Genomic DNA, 20,445 nt, shown 5'->3' with positions numbered 1-20,445 from the left:
AAGTTAGAGGATGATAGTGTGCCATTCTGATTTTATTCAATAAACACCCTGTCACTTACCTCTCACACATTAATATTAATATTTTAAGGTAAGTAACAATGTGGCAGATGTTGCAGGTGTATGGTGTAGGAGGCAGGTTACTGAAAGCAGTGAAGAGTTTTTACGAGGATAGTGAGGCTCAAGTTAGAGTATGTAGGAAAGAGGGAAATTATTTCCCAGTAAAAGTAGGCCTTAGACAAGGATGTGTGATGTCACCATGGTTGTTTAATATATTTATAGATGGGGTTGTAAGAGAAGTAAATGCGAGGGTCTTGGCAAGAGGCGTGGAGTTAAAAGATAAAGAATCACACAAAGTGGGAGTTGTCACAGTTGCTCTTTGCTGATGACACTGTGCTCTTGGGAGATTCTGAAGAGAAGTTGCAGAGATTGGTGGATGAATTTGGTAGGGTATGCAAAAGAAGAAAATTAAAAGTGAATACAGGAAAGAGTAAGGTTATGAGGATAACAAAAAGATTGGGTGATGAAAGATTGGATATCAGATTGGAGGGAGAGAGTATGGAGGAGGTGAATGTATTCAGATATTTGGGAGTGGATGTGTCAGCGGATGGGTCTATGAAAGATGAGGTGAATCATAGAATTGATGAGGGGAAAAGGGCGAGTGGTACCCTTAGGAGTCTGTGGAGACAAAGAACTTTGTCCTTGGAGGCAAAGAGGGGAATGTATGAGATTTTAGTTTTACCAACGCTCTTATATGGGTGTGAAGCATGGGTGATGAATGTTTCAGCGAGGAGAAGGCTGGAGGCAGTGGAGATGTCATGTCTGAGGGCAATGTGTGGTGTGAATATAATGCAGAGAATTCGTAGTTTGGAAGTTAGGAGGAGGTGCGGGATTACCAAAACTGTTGTCCAGAGGGCTGAGGAAGGTTTGTTGAGGTGGTTCGGACATGTAGAGAGAATGGAGCGAAACAGAGTGACTTCAAGAGTGTATCAATCTGTAGTGGAAGGAAGGCGGGGTAGGGGTCGGCCTAGGAAAGGTTGGAGGGAGGGGGTAAAGGAGGTTTTGTGTGTGAGGGGCTTGGACTTCCAGCAGGCATGCGTGAGCGTGTTTGATAGGAGTGAATGGAGACAAATGGTTTTTAATACTTGACGTGCTGTTGGAGTGTGAGCAAAGTAACATTTATGAAGGGGTTCAGGGAAACCGGCAGGCCGGACTTGAGTCCTGGAGATGGGAAGTACAGTGCCTGCACTCTGAAGGAGGGGTGTTAATGTTGCAGTTTAAACTGAAGTGTAAAGCACCCTTCTGGCAAGACAGTGATGGAGTGAATGATGGTGAAAGTTTTTCTTTTTCGGGCCACCCTGCCTTGGTGGGAATCGGCCGGTGTGATAATAAAAATAAATAAGTAACAAGTCCTGTAATTGTTTTACAAGATGGTATGATTGCTGGTGTCCTTTTTTCTGTCTCATAAACATGCAAGATTTCAGGTACGTCTTGCTACTTCTACTTACACTTAGGTCACACTACACATACATGTACAAGCATATACAGTATATACACACACCCCTCTGGGTTTTTTGCTATTTTCTTTCTAGTTCTTGTTCTTGTTTATTTCCTCTTATCTCCATGTAGAAGTGGAACAGAATTCTTCCTCCGTAAGCCATGCGTGTTGTAAGAGGCGACTAAAATGCCGGGAGCAAGGGGCTAGTAACCCCTTCCTGGAGTTTACCTGGAGAGAGTTCCAGGGGTCAACGCCCCCGCGGCCCGGTCTGTGACCAGGCCTCCTGGTGGATCAGAGCCTGATCAACCAGGCTAATACTGCTGGCTGCACGCAAACCAACGTACGAGCCACAGCCCGGCTGATCAGGAACCGACTTTAGGTGCTTGTCCAGTGCCAGCTTGAAGACTGCCAGGGGTCTGTTGGTAATCCCCCTTATGTATGCTGGGAGGCAGTTGAACAGTCTCGGGGCCCCTGACGCTTATTGTATGGTCTCTTAACGTGCTAGTGACACCCCTGCTTTTCATTGGGGGGATGCTGCATCGTCTGCCAAGTCTTTTGCTTTCGTAGTGAGTGATTTTCATGTGCAAGTTCGGTACTAGTCCCTCTAGGATTTTCCAGGTGTATATAATCATGTATCTCTCCCGCCTGCGTTCCAGGGAATACAGGTTCAGGAACCTCAAGCGCTCCCAGTAATTGAGGTGTTTTATCTCCGTTATGCGCGCCGTGAAGGTTCTCTGTACATTTTCTAGGTCAGCAATTTCACCTGCCTTGAAAGGTGCTGTTAGTGTGCAGCAATATTCCAGCCTAGATAGAACAAGTGACCTGAAGAGTGTCATCATGGGCTTGGCATCCCTAGTTTTGAAGGTTCTCATTATCCATCCTGTCATTTTTCTAGCAGATGCGATTGATACAATGTTATGGTCCTTGAAGGTGAGATCCTCCGACATGATCACTCCCAGGTCTGTGACGTTGGTGTTACGCTCTATTTTGTGGCCAGAATTTGTTTTGTACTCCGATGAAGATTTAATTTCCTAGTGTTTACCATATCTGAGTAATTGAAATTTCTCATCGTTGAACTTCATATTGTTTTTTGCAGCCCACTGAAAGATTTGGTTGATGTCCGCCTGGAGCCTTGCAGTGTCTGCAATGGAAGACACTGTCATGCAGATTCGGGTGTCATCTGCAAAGGAAGACACGGTGCTGTGGTTGACATCCTTGTCTATGTCAGATATGAGGATGAGGAATAAGATGGGAGCGAGTACTGTGCCTTGTGGAACAGAGCTTTTCACCGTGGCTGCCTCGGATTTTACTCTGTTGACTACTACTCTCTGTGTTCTGTTAGTGAGGAAATTATAGATCCATCGACGAATTATTCATTACCTCTCCCTTTGTTTATGATGGCATCTAAAGGTAGTTGTTAGAAACGATTAAATTCAGTGAACAAGGTATGTCCATGCTAATAATATGGCTCTGGGCCACAGTGCAGGTAGCCGGTAGGTGTAGCCCAGGCGGGCTACACCTACCAGCTACACCTACCGGCTACCTACACTGACTTCCTACAAATAAATACTACTCACCTCTGTTCCTATATTAAGACTACTTATATTTTAAGGTAAATAATGAGTGTACTGTATGTGTATTTTAACTCTCTGGGATGTTTTAAATACAGTGGAACCTCTACTTGCGAGTTTAATCTGTTCCATGACCTTGCTCGCAACTGGATTTGCTCGTTTGCAGAGTCAATTTTTCTCATTTAAATTAACTGAAATGCAATTAATCCGTTCCAGTGGAATTCTGTACTTCTATAATTTTGCTAATATCAACTTTACGGCTTATTTATCTATCTCACTTGATCTAATATGACATAATGAACAACGTAAATAACATAGAAACCTGATATATACTCTAAAATGAATAAAATATGTAATTCATGTAGTGGTATGGGCGGTGTCGGTGGTGGACAAAAGTTTGTCTGGAGACTGGACAAAATACTTCTTGAATAATTTTGCTATCATCTATACAGCTTATTTATCTATCACAGTTCATCTAATATAACATAACAAACAATATAAATAACATAGAAACCTGATATATACTCTAGAATGAATAAAATATGTCATTATATATGTGGCAGCGGCGCCCTTGTGTTACACTGCAGTCTCCTTGCAGGTCACAGACTCACAATAGGTAATTCAGCAACTTGGTCACCTATCCATGGATGCCAGAGGGTGACTTAGGCAAGGAATGTGGGGCAACATAGACAAGCAAACGAGCATTTATCTCTCATTGAGCTCAATTTCAAGGTACTTTTCATCTTGAAAGCAATCAAAATCATATCTATTTCTGTAATATATCTTCCATTCTATCAAAGGAGACTAAAAAAATGAGAATACAACCATAAAAACCATACAAAAATACCGCTAAGGGGTGGCTAATTGCTGAGAAGTGAACTCCATTATTTATGCTCCGATTTCTTTCATTTTTGGTGTACATTAAGAGGCATCTTTCCATCATACATTGCCCAAGTTTCAATGATAGTCCAACAAACAAATGAGATACAATTCCCTAGATCAAGAGCAAGAGCCCCTCACCAGCGTCAAGGAACCTCCCTTGAGGTCTGCTCGTTTATGGAAATTTTGCTCGTGTATGGAAGCAAAAAATCAACTCATCGACTGCTCGTACTTGGAAAAACTCGCATGTGGCTGCGCTCGCAAGTAGAGGTTCCACTGTATCATATATTAAGTATGAGTCGGGGAGCCAGGGCTACCTACACCTGACTTCCTATAAATAAGTACTACTCACCTCTCTCCCTACATTAAGATTACAAATACTTTAAGATAAGTAATGAATGTACTATGAATGTATTTTACTTTGTGTGTTTTTAATGCCTAGTTCTATTACTAACTTTATACAATTTAGTGTAAACATGTTGTCTGGCATTTATATGCTTTTATAAATGGAAAAAATGGCGTTCTGCTTTCTGGCGAAGTCTGCTTTCCGGCGATAGCCTGGAACCTAACCCGCCGTATAAGTGGGGCAATACTGTATGATCCTTCCATTCACACCCAAATATTGCAAAAGTGTCTAGATCTTCAATCTCTGCCTTGCTAAAAGCATGATGACATTATAGTTCAGATGGCTCTGAGCTGCAACATCCTCAACATAAGGTCTTGTGACCTCAAAATGACCTAGGTATCCTGTGGCTAGGTAGGCAAGGCATTCATCTCAAACACTGAGTGTCCATGGTTCAATCCCTGGCCAGGTGCAACACTGGGTGTTTCCTAACACCTGCTGTCCCTGTTCACCCAAGAAGTAGCTGCCTGCCGACTAGTATGGGCTGCATCCTGGGGGACAAGACTGAAGGACCACAATGGAAATAAGACAAACAGTCCTCGATGATGCACTGACTTTCTTGGATTATCCTGGGTGGATAACCTTCCAGGTTAAAAATCCTAACAAATCATATATTTTAAGATTATAACTCTTGACCTACAGGCCAGATTGAGCTAAGATTTACAGATGTGAGTTCAGAGTACAGGATAACCTTGAATGCCAAATTTGAAGAGATTTTGAGATACTAGGGTGTTTAAACCTCAAAAGTATTGGTTATCTTGTCTCCAAACTCCCCTGGTGAAAAAAGCTGATATGATTAAAAAAAATCAGATTTAATGAAAATGGGATGATGACATGGCAATGAGAGAAGAGGATAATTCTTGACAAATACAATGTCACTATGTATGAATGTGAATGATTTTCTTGTATTGATCATAGACAAAACAATGATGAATTTAGAAAGTTTCAATTCTAAACACAACAAATTCTATGTGCAAAGTTCTTCTGATCATACTTGCTTGTCAGACAAGGAGAGAAGGCAAAGCTGGGCACATTTAGCATGAGGTCCCCCCACCTCTGAGCGCAGGTATATGATACTTGATCCGTCTGGGCTTACACGAGGGCTTCTAAAGTTGGCACTCTCTTCAATTATACCTGGTAATTGAATGTCAATAAATTATAGCATTCAAACTTGAAAATGAGAAATATAAATGATGTACTAAGCATGTGATATTGTTATCATTACTGTATATGCAATAATGAAAAAATTGTATAATTCTACTATTGCAATTCCTATTTCACATTTCTCATTAAATAAAAAAACATTTAACCATTGATAATATCTGAAAACTCATGCTGTACTATGTACTTCTCTCACTCACTTATGACAAGTGTTGAAAGTGTTATATCCTAAAATGTTATTTTGAATGACAACAACTGTTATGTCAAACAGGATCCATAAACTGCACATACTGTAGCTTCCTTCCAAATCCATATGAAAGAGTTTGGATTCTCTGTTGTGGCAGTATATTAGCCCTAGCCTGTAGGGTTTACCAAGAAAAGCCACGCCAAAGATTCCAGAGCCACCTGGGGCCCATACAAGCTGACCCGGACAAAGCTGATCCGTTAAGTCATGGCATTTTATCTCTCCTGACTGCACATTTAGAATGCAAACAACACTCTGAAATACAATAAAATAGATTAACACCAAAGACAGGAAGGACAACAAGGGGTGGAGGAAGGAGATAAAAAAAAAGATAAGTACTGTACATACAATAAAACCCCTGTATCTGCAGATTCAGTATCCATGGTTTCAGCTATCTGCGGTTTACCGTGGCCCAAAAATAATCCTTAATTTTGCTCAATAATGACACCAAAGTGCAATAATATAGATGGCGGCAGTTCTTCAAAGCCTCAGAGAAGCTGTAAAGTGATTCCTATTAGCGAAAAAGTGCTAACTCTCCAATTATTGTGCTTAATTTATCAACTAAACTTTATTATAGGGATGTATGTAAATGAAAAATGGCTTGTATATAAGGGTTTGCTACTATCCACAGTTTTGGGTATCCACAATAGGGCTTGGAACGTATCCCCTGCAGATATAGGGGGGCTACTGTAGTGGAAGAAGACTGGTAGTAATAGTGGTAGTGTAGATACAGGAGGTGGTTGTATGATTTAGAATAAATTTTGACTTATGAAATTACTCAACACTCTTGGTAAGAAAAAATAAAAAATACAAATATACACACAAGGAAAAACTATTTAGTAAAGATAAAAAATACAAATACAGTAAATTACTGTCACACCACCACAGTGTAAGGATCCTGGTAATAGCAGCAGGAGGAGGGAAATGTTAGTAATATAATGGGTGGAGTCAGTTGAGGGTTTGCCACTTGTAATTCCAAATACTATAACTTCCTAAATTCTTTCCTAGATATGAGCATCCTCACACTTCAACAGAATATTAAATCCAGAAACACTCACTTCTCAATTTTTCTTCTACAACACCTTCCAGTCCATCCCTTGATGTTCACTACATCTTCCATCTACCTTTGATATGTGCACCATCTTAACTCTTTGCTATCAAATTAGCCATAAGGCATAATTAAAGTAGGAAGTTTATTCCATCAAATGGCAAAGAATTCCTGCCTCAATTCCAATATAAGCTGATCAAGGCATGGAGGTTACACCTGCCTAAATTTGGTTACCTGCTACCATATATCACACTATTTCAAAACATGGTGTTCTTGATCAGTGTAAATGTGAAACAATAATGTACTGCTTATTCAACCAATGAATTGTACAACAGTTCAATTGACAAGAGGTATCTTGTTTATGCATTAAGTGATGGCATGTTCCTTCCACAGCTGTTTTGCCAGAAGTATGAGGACACCACAATTCAAATTGCCCTCCAAAGTACAACATTCTCACTCATCCTCCAGAGTGCAGGTATTGTACTTCTTACTTACAGGACACAAGTCTGAATAAGCAATTTTTCTGAATACTTTTATATATGTTACTCTCCTCACAGTACAACAGCAGAAGTTGTGAAATATTAAAAATACAAAATATTAAGAGACTTATAGCTAGGAACTTGGGTAGCTTTCAAAAGAGATTGGACATAATATAGGAGTGGGAGGGGATGGGTGTGATTGGTGTTGTGGGTATGGGAGTAAATTCTTGGGTAGTGGTAGTTTTGATAAGGACCTGTCTTGTATGGGCCAGCAGGCCCGCAGTGTTCCTCCATTCTTATGCTGTTCTTATGTTATCTACACTTTCTCATGTGCAGAAGACACTTAACCTTGCTCAATCACTAAGCACCCTTATGCTGATATAAATTTTTCTATACTGTATATGTTTGGCATAATTTTGAATGCTCATACCTTTGATTTTTGCTTTGGCTCCCCTTTTAAAAATATCTGTAGATGCTTATTTCTGGAAGTGGAGAATATGAAGACCATCAACTGGTGCAGGTGTGTATTGCTTGATGCAGATGTGTTCCATGGCAGCTGTATCTATGTTGTTTTCCGCATGGAAAACAACACAGATACAGATTGCACTGGCAAATGTACATCACGCATAAGAAATTACCATTAGAAATAGGATATTCCATAATAGTGGGTTCAAATAAAGCAAGAGAAATCTATACAGTACTACAATGTTAAGTTACTCAAAGAAAAACAATGAGGAAACACTGTACACTGCATTTTTCTGCCCTCATAGCAATGGTCCCATGGGTGACCAGATGTCTCTGATTCACTATGCAAAAGTGGAAAATATACAAAGAAGGTTAAGAATATTTGGTCCTCACTTGATGTTTGCTAACCAGCTGTTCTCCCCATTCATCTCGAAAAGTAAACTCTTGACCTCGACTGTCTTCCTTCTCACCACTGCTGAGAAACCAAGAAAATACCAGTGAAATAAAAGTAATGGTTGTTTGTAAATAAAAAGATGAATGCTAATTTCTTAGCTACACAGTATTATGAGTTTATAGGACATGGATATTCTCTAGACATTTAATTAAATATAGGTAAGGTTGCAGTCAAGAAAAATTTGCCAATAAACTAACACTGAATTATATATATATTTTTTTTAACATGTTGACCATCTCCCACCGAGGCAGGGTAGTCCAAAAAAGAAACATTTTTGCCATCATTCACCCATAATCACTATCTTTGCAGAGGTGCCCTGATACAACAGTTCAGAAGTCACTCCAAACAGCCAATATCCCAAATCCCTCCTTTAACCCTTAAACAGTCCAACCAGATCGACGTTCAAATCCGTGGTGCTCCAAAAGTAGATCTACGTTTTTTTTTACATATTTTGGAACATAACAAAAAAACAAATGTAGATAAAAGTTTTTTTTTACACATTTTCAAATGAAAAAAAAAAAAAGATCATCTACATTTTTTTTACATACTTTCAAATGTTGAAAAAACGTATATATACGTTTGGACCGTTTAAGGGTTAAAGAGCATACATTGTACTTCCCACTTGCAGGACTCTAGTCCTGTTTTGTATTTGTCATGTTTTGTATTCCCTCACTCATTCTTCTAATCTTTAACCTTGACTAAAGCTAATTTTATATAAGCTTTCTGAAAGCATAGTAGATGGTAAAGCACATATGAGATACAGAAACAGTGTTAAACCTTTATTTCTTTGCATTTTTACTCCTGCAGCAGCTCATATGAAGCTCCTGTATGAGTGAGACATCATTAATTAATAAAAGTTCTATACTGCTTCTGTAATTCATATACCTAAATGTAGTGAAGCTGAAACCCCGCAGCAACTCACTACTGAAGCAGCTTAGAGGAAAATAAATGCATGTGGTCTTGAACTTCTCACGTTTTTTTTTTTTTTTAATATAGTACATATATATTTTATTTTGAGAATGAATAATTAATTTTGTACATGACTGAAAAACTTGAAACCAGGCAGGATAGCGGATTTTATAAGAGACATCAATCAGATTACAGTACTTCAAAATGTCTAACATGATAAACCATGGAATGGGTGGGATTTGAACTTAAGACTCCAGGTCAGTGTGTAAGCCACTTGGCCAGCTAGTTCTAGGTATATTTATATACACCACAGGGAGGTTAGCATGGGCCACATTTCATGGTTTGTTTGCAATCATGTTATTAATTTCATGAGTTTCACAAGATACATGTATACAACAAGTTTACCAAGTCACAATACAGAACAGATAAAATGAAATTCTTTATCCAACTGCCAAGAAACCTGTGGAGCACAGACAGAAAAACCTGTCAAGTCGAAATGGGATGACCTTTCACAAGTCACAAATTTCCTGTCCATGAGAGGGACACAGAGACAGTGGTTGACGTATGAATACAGGTAAATATTACTACAGTAGTGTACCTTTGGTAATGCATAAGGGAAGAATAAATCAGTTTTTGAAGTACAGTGCAGAATATTCTTTAGAAATATACTGGTGTATATTAATTTTATTTAAAACAATGTATACAGGTTTTCTACCATTATAATGAATGCAGGACCAAAGATGAAAATCAGAAAAGAACTGTTAAAATGGACACAATACAAAAATTAACTTTACAAAGAGAATGCAGAATACAAAGTCCTCCAAAAAATAACCAAATACATGATAAATTTGTTTCATAACAGAATGTTTCATTATGATAAGAGCAACACAGAGTGGCCATACTGATAATGAACAAACAGGCATAATACCTCAAATAAAACAATACACAAATAACTCATACAAAAGAAAAGCTATGACAATGTTTTGGTCTGACTTAGACTTGTAAATGGTCCAAGTGAGACTGAAACATTGTCGAAGCTTCTCTCTTGTATGTGCAGGTTATTTGTGTATGCCATACTGATGCTGTATGCACTAATGAAGCAGCATAGCTCTAAAAGAAAGCTTTGAAAATTTAGTCTAACTTTTCTAGAGTTGTCAAGGCATTACCTTTTAGGCAGCGTCATGAAGCTCGTAGGCTTAGGCTGTTTCTTCTCAGCAACATATGCAAGCATTTTCTCATCTGGAGACCATTCCAAGCAACCAAACTCTCCATCAGAATAGACCTACATTACAAAAGCCACAAATTTCAAAAATTTAATATGGGAATTATGCATGAATTCCAATTTTTAGCATTCTTGTCATGAGGTGTAAGCTACAACCTGCAACTCATCTCCCACAAACACAATTAAGTGATTAGTCTATATCAATTTGTTCCTCTAAGGTTTTTGTTTCTCATTCCACTGTCCTTAAAAGCAAAACAAATTACAGATTACTATAAATGACACATGTCTTTCCATACATTGCATTTACTGTATTATCTATGATTTTTTCATTCTTAATGTACTGTAATAGTTATTAAGTGAGACAGAATGAATTTTGTATATATTTCTTTTTGAGATTCTAAAGAAAAACTGCAAAAGTTAGCAGACAAATTTGAGAGTGTGTGTAAAGGTAGAAAGTTGAAAGTGAACATAGAAAAGAGTAAGGCGATGAGGTTATCAAATGATTTAGATAAAGAAAAATTGGATATCAAATTGAGGAGGAGTATGGAAGAAGTGAATGTTTTCAGATATTTGGGAGTTGACGTGTCAGTGGATGGATTTATGAAGGATGAGGTTAATCATAGAACTGATGAAGGAAAAAAGGTGAGTGGTGCACTGAGGTATATGTGGAGGCAAAATATGTTATCTATGAAGGCAAAGAAGGGAATGTATGAAAGTACAGTAGTACCAACACTCTTACATGGGTGTGAAGCTTAGGTTGTAAATGCTGCAGCGAGGAGGCAGTTGGAGGCAGTGGAGATGTCCTGTCTAAGGGCAATGTGTTGTGTAAATATTATGCAGAAAATTCAGAGTGTGGAAATTAGGAGAAGGTGTGGAGTTATTAAAAGTATTAGTCAGGGGCTGAAGAGGGGTTGTTGAGGTGGTTTGGTCATTTAGAGAGAATGGATCAAAGTAGAATGACATGGAGAGTGTATAAATCTGTAGAAGGAAGGCGGGGTAGGGGTCGTCCTCGAAAAGGTTGGAGGGAGGGAGTAAAGGTGGTGTTGTGGGCGAGGGGTTTGGATTTCCAGCAAGAGTGCATGAGCGTGTTAGATAGGAGTGAATGGAGACGAGCTGTTGGAGTGTGAGCAGGGTAATATTTAGTGAAGGGATTCAGGAAAACCGGTTATTTTATATAGCCGGACTTGAGTCCTGGAAATGGGAAGTACAATGCCTGCACTTTAAAGGAGGGGTTTTGGGATATTGGCAGTTGGTGTATTTTTATACATATATACTTCTAAACTGTTGTATTCTGGGCACCTCTGAAAAACAGTGATTATGTGCGAGTGAGGTGAAAGCGTTGAATGATGATGAAAGTATTTCTTTTTTGGGTATTTTCTTTCTTTTTGAGTCACCTTGCCTTGGTGGGAGATGGCCGACTTGTTGAAAAAAAAAAAAAAAAAATTTCAATGAACCAGTCATATTCCACCGAGGCAGGGTTTACCTGGAGAGGGTTTCAGGGATCAATGCCCCTGCAGCCCGGTCTGAGACCAGGCTTCATGGTGGATCAGGGTCTGATCAACCAGGCTGTTACTGCTGGCTGCACACAAGCTGACATACGAACCACAGCCTGGTTGGTCAGGTACTGACTTTAGGTGCCTGTCCAGTGCCTTCTTGAAGACAGCCAGGGGTTTATTGGTAATCCCCCTTATGTATGCTGGGAGGTAGTTGAACAGTCTTGGGCCCCGGACACTTATCGTGTTGTCTCTCAGTGTACTCGTGGCACCCCTGCTTTTCATCGGGGGAATGTTGCATCTCCTGCCGAGTCTTTTGCTTTCATATAGAATGATTTTCGTGCGCAAGTTTGGTACCAATCCCTCCAGGACCTTCCAAGTGTATATTATCATATATCTCTCTCGCCTGCATTCGAGGGAGTACAGAGATAAAAAGAAAAACAAAAGTTTTTCCTTTTAAATTTACTAATTTATACAGAAGGGGTTACTAGCCCCTTTCTCCTGGCATTTTAGTCGCCTCTTACGACACGCATGGCTTACAGAGGAAGAATTCTGTTCCACTTCCCCATGGAAGAGAAAGGTAGTTTGACTTGGTGACCATCAGGGCCCCAGCATGCACCCAGGGAGGTACTATCGTCCTGCCAAGTGAGTGTAAAACGAAAGCCTGAAATTGTTTTACATGATGGTAGGATTGCTGGTGTCTCTTTTCTGTCTCATACACGTGCAAGATTTCAGATACATCTTGCTACTTCCACTTACACTTAGGTTACGCTACACATGCACATACAAGCAGATATATACACACTCCTCAGGGTTTTCTTCTATTTTCTTGCTAGTTCTTGTTCTTGTTTATCTACTTTTACCTCCATAGGGAAGTGAAACAGAATTCTTCCTCCGTAAGCCATGCATGTCATAGGAGACGACTAAAGTGCCGGGAGTAAGGGGCTAGTAACCCCTTCCCCTGTATAAATTACTAAATTTAAAAATAAAGACTTTGTTTTTGTTTTTGGGTCACTCTGCTTTGGTGGGATATGGCTGGTTTGTTAAAAAACAAAATATATATAATATTAACAACTCCATGGGAAATGGAGAAGAATCCTTCCTCCACAAGACACGAGTGTCATAGAAGCAAGGGGTTAGTGAATCCTCCTCCTGTATAAATACAAAACGAAGAAAACTTTTCATTTCTTCTTTATCAGGTCACCCTGCCTCAGTGGGAGGCAGTCAGCATACTGAAATAAAAAATATGAGATGAATTAGCAACTTGCTCACTTTTCCATGTTTCTCTGAAGCTTTAAGATCAAATGTTTTCATGGAGCTGTCTTGGTTGAGCACGATCACTTGCTGCTCCTCCTGGTTCTTCTCTGAGGTCACTACTAAGGCTGTCCACTTCCCTGTTGCACTTGTCTGACTAAGCTCTCTGAAACAATGCATTATGGGCAATTATTTGTGGTATTTCTGTTTCTTTCAAGTAATAAACCCCTTTAACTAGTCTTTTTAAACAAAAGACTCAAAACCATAATAACATCATAAGAAATACATTAATAATCACATATGTCGGGAATGCGTAAATGTAAAGGTGCTCCTTGACTTGCACTGGGGTTACACTCTGATGAACCCACCATAAGTTGAAAATATTGTAAGTCAAACGTGAATATGATTATTTTTTATTTATTAGCACATTAGCCATTTCCCACCAAGGCAGGGTGGCCCAAAAAAGAAAAACTTCATCATTCACGCCATCACTGTCTTGCCAGAGGTGGGCTCACACCACAGTTATAAACCTGCAACATTAACACCCCTCCTTCAGAGTGCACGCACTGTACTTCCCATCTCCAGGACTCAAGTCCGGCCTGCCAGTTTCCCTCAGTTCCTTAATAAATGTTACCTTGCTCACACTCCAACAGCACGAATATGATATGCTATATAAATAAGTAAATAAGTGCTGCCATTGAATAAGTAAATAAACAAATAATTACTTTAACTAAATACCAGTATTAAAAAGTAAATAAATGAATACAAATTACACACTTGCTGCTTTCATGCTGGGTAATTATCTTAAGTTTCGTCTCCAAAGTAATTATTTTGCACCATCGTAAGTCAAACCACTGTAAGTCAAAGAGCACCTGTTATGTTCATCATACTGTATTCCTGTGACTTATCTGGTTTTATTAGTGAAGCACAGTATTTGTCACATGTTCACACTGAAAAGCACAAACATGTACATAAAACAAGGAATGACTAAGCAAACATAAAAAAGTGTGGCAGCAGGAGAGAAGAAATGGAACCAAAGCCATGACTCAAATGTGTGAAATAGTCAAAGAATTAGAAAATTGTAGTTTTAACAGCAACGGCAATAAGAAGTAGAGTAAATAGAGTAGGTGAAAAGGCAGTGATGCAGTCAGCATCAACAATCAAAAGGGACAAGCAGGAAAGGAAGATGGGAACATTTTGTCAAGAAAATTGGGAAAGGTTCTCCTGACAAAGGTATTAGTCATGTTATGACTCACTCAGTGAATTACTGTTTATTTTCATTATATTAGGGGTCATTCAGAGCTTGAGAATGGGAGACTGTCAGACTTGATCAAAAAGAGGAGAGAACATGCTCAGTTCCTTGAATCAATAACCCTTCACCAGCATCAAGGACCCTCCATTGAGGGGTTGCTCAAAGAAGCTTTTGGTCATTTGACTGAAACCTCTCATGAGAATGCTGGTCTAAAATAAATAAATAAATAAAATAATAAACACACACACACACACACACGTATGTATATCTTTCTTTCTTTCAGCACACTGGCCATATCCCACTGAGGCGGTGTGGCCCAAAAAGAAGAATGTAAGTTTCTCTTTTTAAATTTAGTACTGTAATGTATACAGAAGGGGTTACTAGTCTCTTGCTCCCAGTATCTTACGACATGTATGGCATACAAAGGAAGAATTCTGTTCTACTTCCGCATGGAGATAAGTGGAAATAAACAAGAACAAGAACTAGTAAGAAAATAGAAGAAAGCCCAGAGGGGTGTGTACATATACATGTATGCTTGTACATGCATGTGTAGTGTGACCTAAGTGTAAGTAGAAGTAGCAAGGCATACCTGAAATCTTGCATGTTTATACACATGCATGCATAAATACATACACATACGTACATGCATATACAAACATACATGCATGCATACATAAACATACATACATCCATGCACAAACAATACATACACATACATTAGTATGCTGTTCACTTTCCCTGACTGAGATCACCTGGTCTATAATGTCTTGAATAATAACTTTCTTTTTGCATTATTCTACCTTAAAGATAAATAATGGTTACTGCACTGCTAAATATCATGTAGATTTTCCAATACTTACACATTCTTATTTACTGGAACAGGAAGAAAGGAAATTACTTTTTCCCCTTGAACAAGATAATCAGTGCTTGTATATGATCGTTCCAGCGATGTTAAATTACGGGAACTCCAGAGGACCTACAAAAAAAACCTATCAAAAATATTTTTTATTTTATTTTGATCTTAAATGTAAATTTCTTAACATATATAGTAACTTTTATAATCATGGAAAAGTGATAATATATAGGGGTCATACAACAGCTAGAGAATGAGAGATAATCAGGTTTGGTCTAAGGAAAGGAAGGGTAGGTTCAGTATCTTGAATCAAGAGTTTTCAGTGGCACCTAGGCATCCCCTTGAGGGGATTCAACACGTAATCAGTTCACCAAGAGAATATATTCTGGGTGTGCTAGGCAAGCACTGCACACCCACCAAAGATGGTAAATTCATCATAAATATTAAGCTTACTCAATAATATAATCATAACTGGAAACAAATTTGTGTCCCCTGTTATGAAATATTGTGGTAGTTGTTCTAACTAGTACTTATACCATAGCAGGTTCAGCATGGTAGCATAGTGCACACCCTATCACAATAACCACCATACTGCAATTCACCGCACCTGAACAGCAACATCCTGGCAACCACTTTGTTCATTGAGAGCTACATTAAGTATCTTGGCTTTCTTCACATCACTTATTTGTGCCACTTCCTTAAACACTTCCACAACTTCATCAACCATCTGAAATATAAAAAAAGAAAGTATGATAATTGTACTTATGTGCACCTGTGCCTAAATAAACTTACCTACTTACTTAGGGAAGCACTAAACTCACAAGGGTTGTGTAGCACTCATAAGTATTCAAGGAAAGGGAGAGTAGCTTTAATTTTTTGGATCAAGAACCCTTCATCAGCAAAAGGTACATACATGCTCTTGACATACCAGTTAGGAATAAACCGTAGAGCAAAAAAAAGGTAAAATACAGTATAATAATTTTAGAGTAAGTTTATTTAGCCACAGGTACACATAAGTACAATTATCATACATAATGTAAATTACCCAAAAAATCAGACAGTGACTTATTTTCCCTTGGTCTCATTATGGAAGCAGACATTCGATTAATGCATTAAAATTAAATTAAAGGTGAAATTTAAAAAATGTTCTGCGAGCCATGCAAAAAAGGTATAGCAGGTAAACATTTCAACTGTATTGCTGATTTTAATCTTATTATCTGATATACTGCACACAAATAACCCACACATAGGAGAGAGGAGCTTACGACAATATTTCGGTCCGACTTGGACCATTTACAAAGTCACACTAACAAAAAGAAGAGAAGGAGGGAGTATATATAGGCCAGTAGTCAGGGACAGGACAAGAGAGGTAGTAGGAAAGCAGGAAGAGAGCTGGTAGTAGTAGTGGTGGAGTCAGTCAAATACAAAGAAAGAGGAGCACTGCAAGGAAGCTAGGGGGCCCACAAACGGAAGGAACAAGAACACAGAGGGGGGAAAATAATAATAGAAAAAATTTGATTGTAAATAAGTAAGTATATTTAGGTACATTCATTTAGAAAGAATCTGTAGGGAAAGGAAGGTGGAGTAGGGGTCGTCTTCGAAAAGGCTGGAGGGAGGGGGTAAAGGAGGTTTTGTGGGTGAGGGGCTTGGACTTCCAGCAAGTGTGCATGAGCGTGTTAGATAGGAGTGAATGGAGACGAATGGTATTTGGGACCTGACGAGCTGTTGGAGTGTGAGCAGGGTAATATTTGGTGAAGGGATTCAGGGAAACCGGTTATTTTTATACAGCCGGACTCGAGTCCTGAAAATGGGAAGTACAGTGCCTGCACTTTAAAGGAGGGGTTTGGGATATTGGCAGTTTGGAGGGATATGCTGTGTATCTTTATATGTATATGCTTCTAAACTGTTGTATTCTGAGAACCTCTGCAAAAACAGTGATTATGTGAGTGAGGTGAAAGTGTTGAATGATGATGAAAGTATTTTCTTTTTGAGGATTTTCTTTCTTTTTTGGGTCACCCTGCTTTGGTGGGAGATGGCCGACTTATTAAAAAAAAAAAAAATTAGGTACAGGTACACATAAAAGAAAATATCTTTATTTCTACAAGTACATGTACAAGGCTCTTGACTCATATAATGACTCCAATAACATGCTCATTGGAGAAGCCAGGTATAGACACTCAAAAATCAGGGACAAAGGAATTAATGTACAGTTGCTATGGATCCCATCACACATTGGATTACTCCTTCATGATAAAGTTGATATGTTAGCCAAGAAGAGTACCCAAAAGGAGAATGTAGAATATAACTTTGGTATAACTGTGTCTAGCATTAGGAATAATATTAGGACAGAAGTAAATAATGAAAATGATTGTTATAGGAATGCAGTTAGAAGCCTGAGTAGATCTGTAACCCACTATGATAACATGAACGTAGATAAGTATGTTTATGGAGCAACGTGCAATGTGAACAGACTGACTGATGTTGTAGTGGCCAGGCTTAGGCTTGGTTACAAGTACTTCTGGCAGTTTGGGAGACACACAGATGATGATCAAACTAAATGTAAATTATGTGATCAGGCATATGGTCACTTTCTTGAACACTATGTGCTTAATTGTCCACTTACTGAGGAATACAGAGATAGACAGTATAATAACCTATGTGACATGTCAAGATATCTTATTAATGAAAATAAGATACCAGATATACTAAGCAAATTTCCTAAATTTGCTTGTAACAGATAAGTGAACTATAGATATGTAAATATAAATCCGTATGTATTCATGTTAACCTCTTGGGGCCTAGTTCCTGGACCTTTTGTGTATCCATATGCTCTTGCACTACCGTCCACAGGATGGATATGGGGTGCACAATAAACTAGCAACTTTGGTGGCAAAATCTAATCATGTACAAGGTATACAGACCATAGCTGATATCAATGACATACTACTATATAGAAAGTCGCTTGCTCTGCAGACCATTTTGGGCAAATAAGGTCAGTTTCCTCCCAGGATGCGACCCACACCAGCCGACTAACACCCAGGTACCCATTTTATCGATGGGTGAACATGGACAGCAGGTGTATCTTATGGAAACACGTCCTGTTATCCAGCCGTACCGGGGATTCGAACTCTGGACTTCAGTGTGTGAGCGGAGTGTGCTAGTGGACAATTATCATACTAAGGGACAATTATCATACATAGATTAACAATGTAAAGCAAGGCAGAAGGTATCAATGGCAGCCCAAGAGACAGAGTGAGGGCCGCCACCGACCCCAATGCACGTACCTCTGTAATCTTCTTGACTACCAACCACCCCTCAAGGGAGGTTCCTTGACGCTGGTGAGGGGCTCTTGATCTAGGGAATTGGATCTGTGCTCCAGTTCCCTGAATTGAGCCTGAATACCTTCCATCCCTCCCCCCCCATGCGTTGTATAATCCTAAGGGTTTAGCACTCCCACATGATAATAATAATAATTGACTACCAACCGCAGGATGGGTATGGGGGCGCATAATAAAGATATTAAACTAAGCTAACCCCAGCACCTGCCTCCCATTTGCGACTGTAATGCATAGTTTAACATATGTAAATTACCTAGGATAACCCAAAAAAGTCAGACATTAACTTATTTTCACTGGGGTAAATTAATCATATAAGGCTTATTTAGTACATAAATATACAGTATATATGTCAATACAGCCAGAGTAATTTATTACAATAACAAGTCCAGTACAATGTGGCAGGATGCAAATGATGACTGAACAATTACAATTACACAGAATATAGTACTGTACATCATTTCAATGACTTGAATTTTGTGCTGAATGGACATAACTTTTGTACCACATCTGTAAGAAGTAATTTATGAAACAAATAAATCTACCATGTCAAATGACAATTTTTAAGAATTTTTTTTTTTTGTCCTTAAGAAAATTTTTTGATTTTACGAAATGTTTAAAAAAGATGGTATCTTACTGTTATTATTTTAATTGTTTGAGATGCAGTGATGTAAAAAATAACCCAGAGTCAAGTCTTCCTGCTATTATTTTGTAGTTTGAGCTTCAGTGATGTCAAAAATAACCCAGAATTAATTTTTCTGCTATTATTTTGTTGTTTGAGCTTCAATGACGTCCAAAATAACCCAGAGTGAAGTTCTTAACAACTTCACGTAGTTGGGGTGGTGAAGGGTCACTAAATGTTTCACTTGTCATTATATAACCATCAGTTACCTAGTAATTAAGTTTATTCAGGTACAGAGATACATAAATACAGTTACATAAATTATCATACATAGCATCATAGGATAAACCACCAAAAAGTCAAGGTGACTTATTTCCAATGGGGTCCTTGTAATACATTATTTAAACCTTAAAAGTTTAAGCAACTCCAGTACATAATGACGCAATTGTCACACATTGCGTCATTATGTACTGGAGTGTGATAAAATTAATGAATTTAGAAACAACTCACTCAGAAGTGTTCAAGAAATGGCTAAGTATTTTATCCACAGTGGTATATTGCAGACCATTCTGGAGAAATACCCTGACTTTGCTAGCTGTAAATAAAGCATTACCACATGTGTGCATGTGTGCATGTGTGTGTGTGTGTGTGTGTGTGTGTGTGTGTGTGTGTGTGTGTGTGTGTGTGTGTGTGTGTGTGTGTGTGTGTGTGTGTGTGTGTGTGTGGGTGTGTGTGTGTGTGTGTGTGTGTGTGTGTGTACTCACCTAGTTGTACTCACCTAGTTGAGGTTGCGGGGGTCGAGTCCGAGCTCCTGGCCCCGCCTCTTCACTGATCGCTACTAGGTCACTCTCCCTGAGCCGTGAGCTTTATCGTACCTCTGCTTAAAGCTATGTATGGATCCTGCCTCCACTACATCGCTTCCCAAACTATTCCACTTACTGACTACTCTGTGGCTGAAGAAATACTTCCTAACATCCCTGTGATTCATCTGTGTCTTTAGCTTCCAACTGTGTCCCCTTGTTACTGTGTCCAATCTCTGGAACATCCTGTTTTTGTCCACCTTGTCAATTCCTCTCAGTATTTTGTATGTCGTTATCATGTCCCCCCTATCTCTCCTGTCCTCCAGTGTCGTCAGGTTGATTTCCCTTAACCTCTCCTCGTAGGACATACCTCTTAGCTCTGGGACTAGTCTTGTTGCAAACCTTTGCACTTTCTCTAGTTTCTTTACGTGCTTGGCTAGGTGTGGGTTCCAAACTGGTGCCGCATACTCCAATATGGGCCTAACGTATACGGTGTACAGGGTCCT

At 38.9% G+C, this 20,445-nt stretch overlaps 1 protein-coding gene across 4 annotated transcripts in view; it reads right to left on the bottom strand.

Annotated features, from left to right (window-relative positions):
- LOC128703786 (acylamino-acid-releasing enzyme) overlaps window positions 1–19,366 on the bottom strand; it is a 33,445-nt gene extending 14,079 nt beyond the window's left edge. For 3 of the 4 annotated variants that reach the window (XM_053798617.2, XM_070103719.1, XM_070103720.1), the window contains exons 1-8: window positions 19,155–19,366; window positions 15,790–15,909; window positions 15,190–15,305; window positions 13,096–13,243; window positions 10,275–10,390; window positions 8,139–8,220; window positions 5,801–6,008; window positions 5,343–5,482 (exon numbers count right to left, since the gene is read on the bottom strand). In XM_053798617.2, the coding sequence (XP_053654592.2) occupies window positions 5,343–5,482; window positions 5,801–6,008; window positions 8,139–8,220; window positions 10,275–10,390; window positions 13,096–13,243; window positions 15,190–15,305; window positions 15,790–15,909 (930 nt within the window). In that variant the 5' untranslated portion in view covers window positions 19,155–19,366. The remainder of the gene's footprint in view (window positions 1–5,342; window positions 5,483–5,800; window positions 6,009–8,138; window positions 8,221–10,274; window positions 10,391–13,095; window positions 13,244–15,189; window positions 15,306–15,789; window positions 15,910–19,154) is intronic. The other variant, XM_053798618.2, reaches the window with a different exon arrangement.
- Window positions 19,367–20,445: the final 1,079 nt, after the last annotated feature.

Source organism: Cherax quadricarinatus, chromosome 87 (genome assembly GCF_038502225.1).
Source record: "Cherax quadricarinatus isolate ZL_2023a chromosome 87, ASM3850222v1, whole genome shotgun sequence".
Taxonomy (NCBI): Eukaryota; Metazoa; Arthropoda; class Malacostraca; order Decapoda; family Parastacidae; genus Cherax; species Cherax quadricarinatus.
The sequence above is the reverse complement of the archived record's forward strand: the minus strand, read 5'-3'. Positions and strand labels throughout refer to the sequence as shown.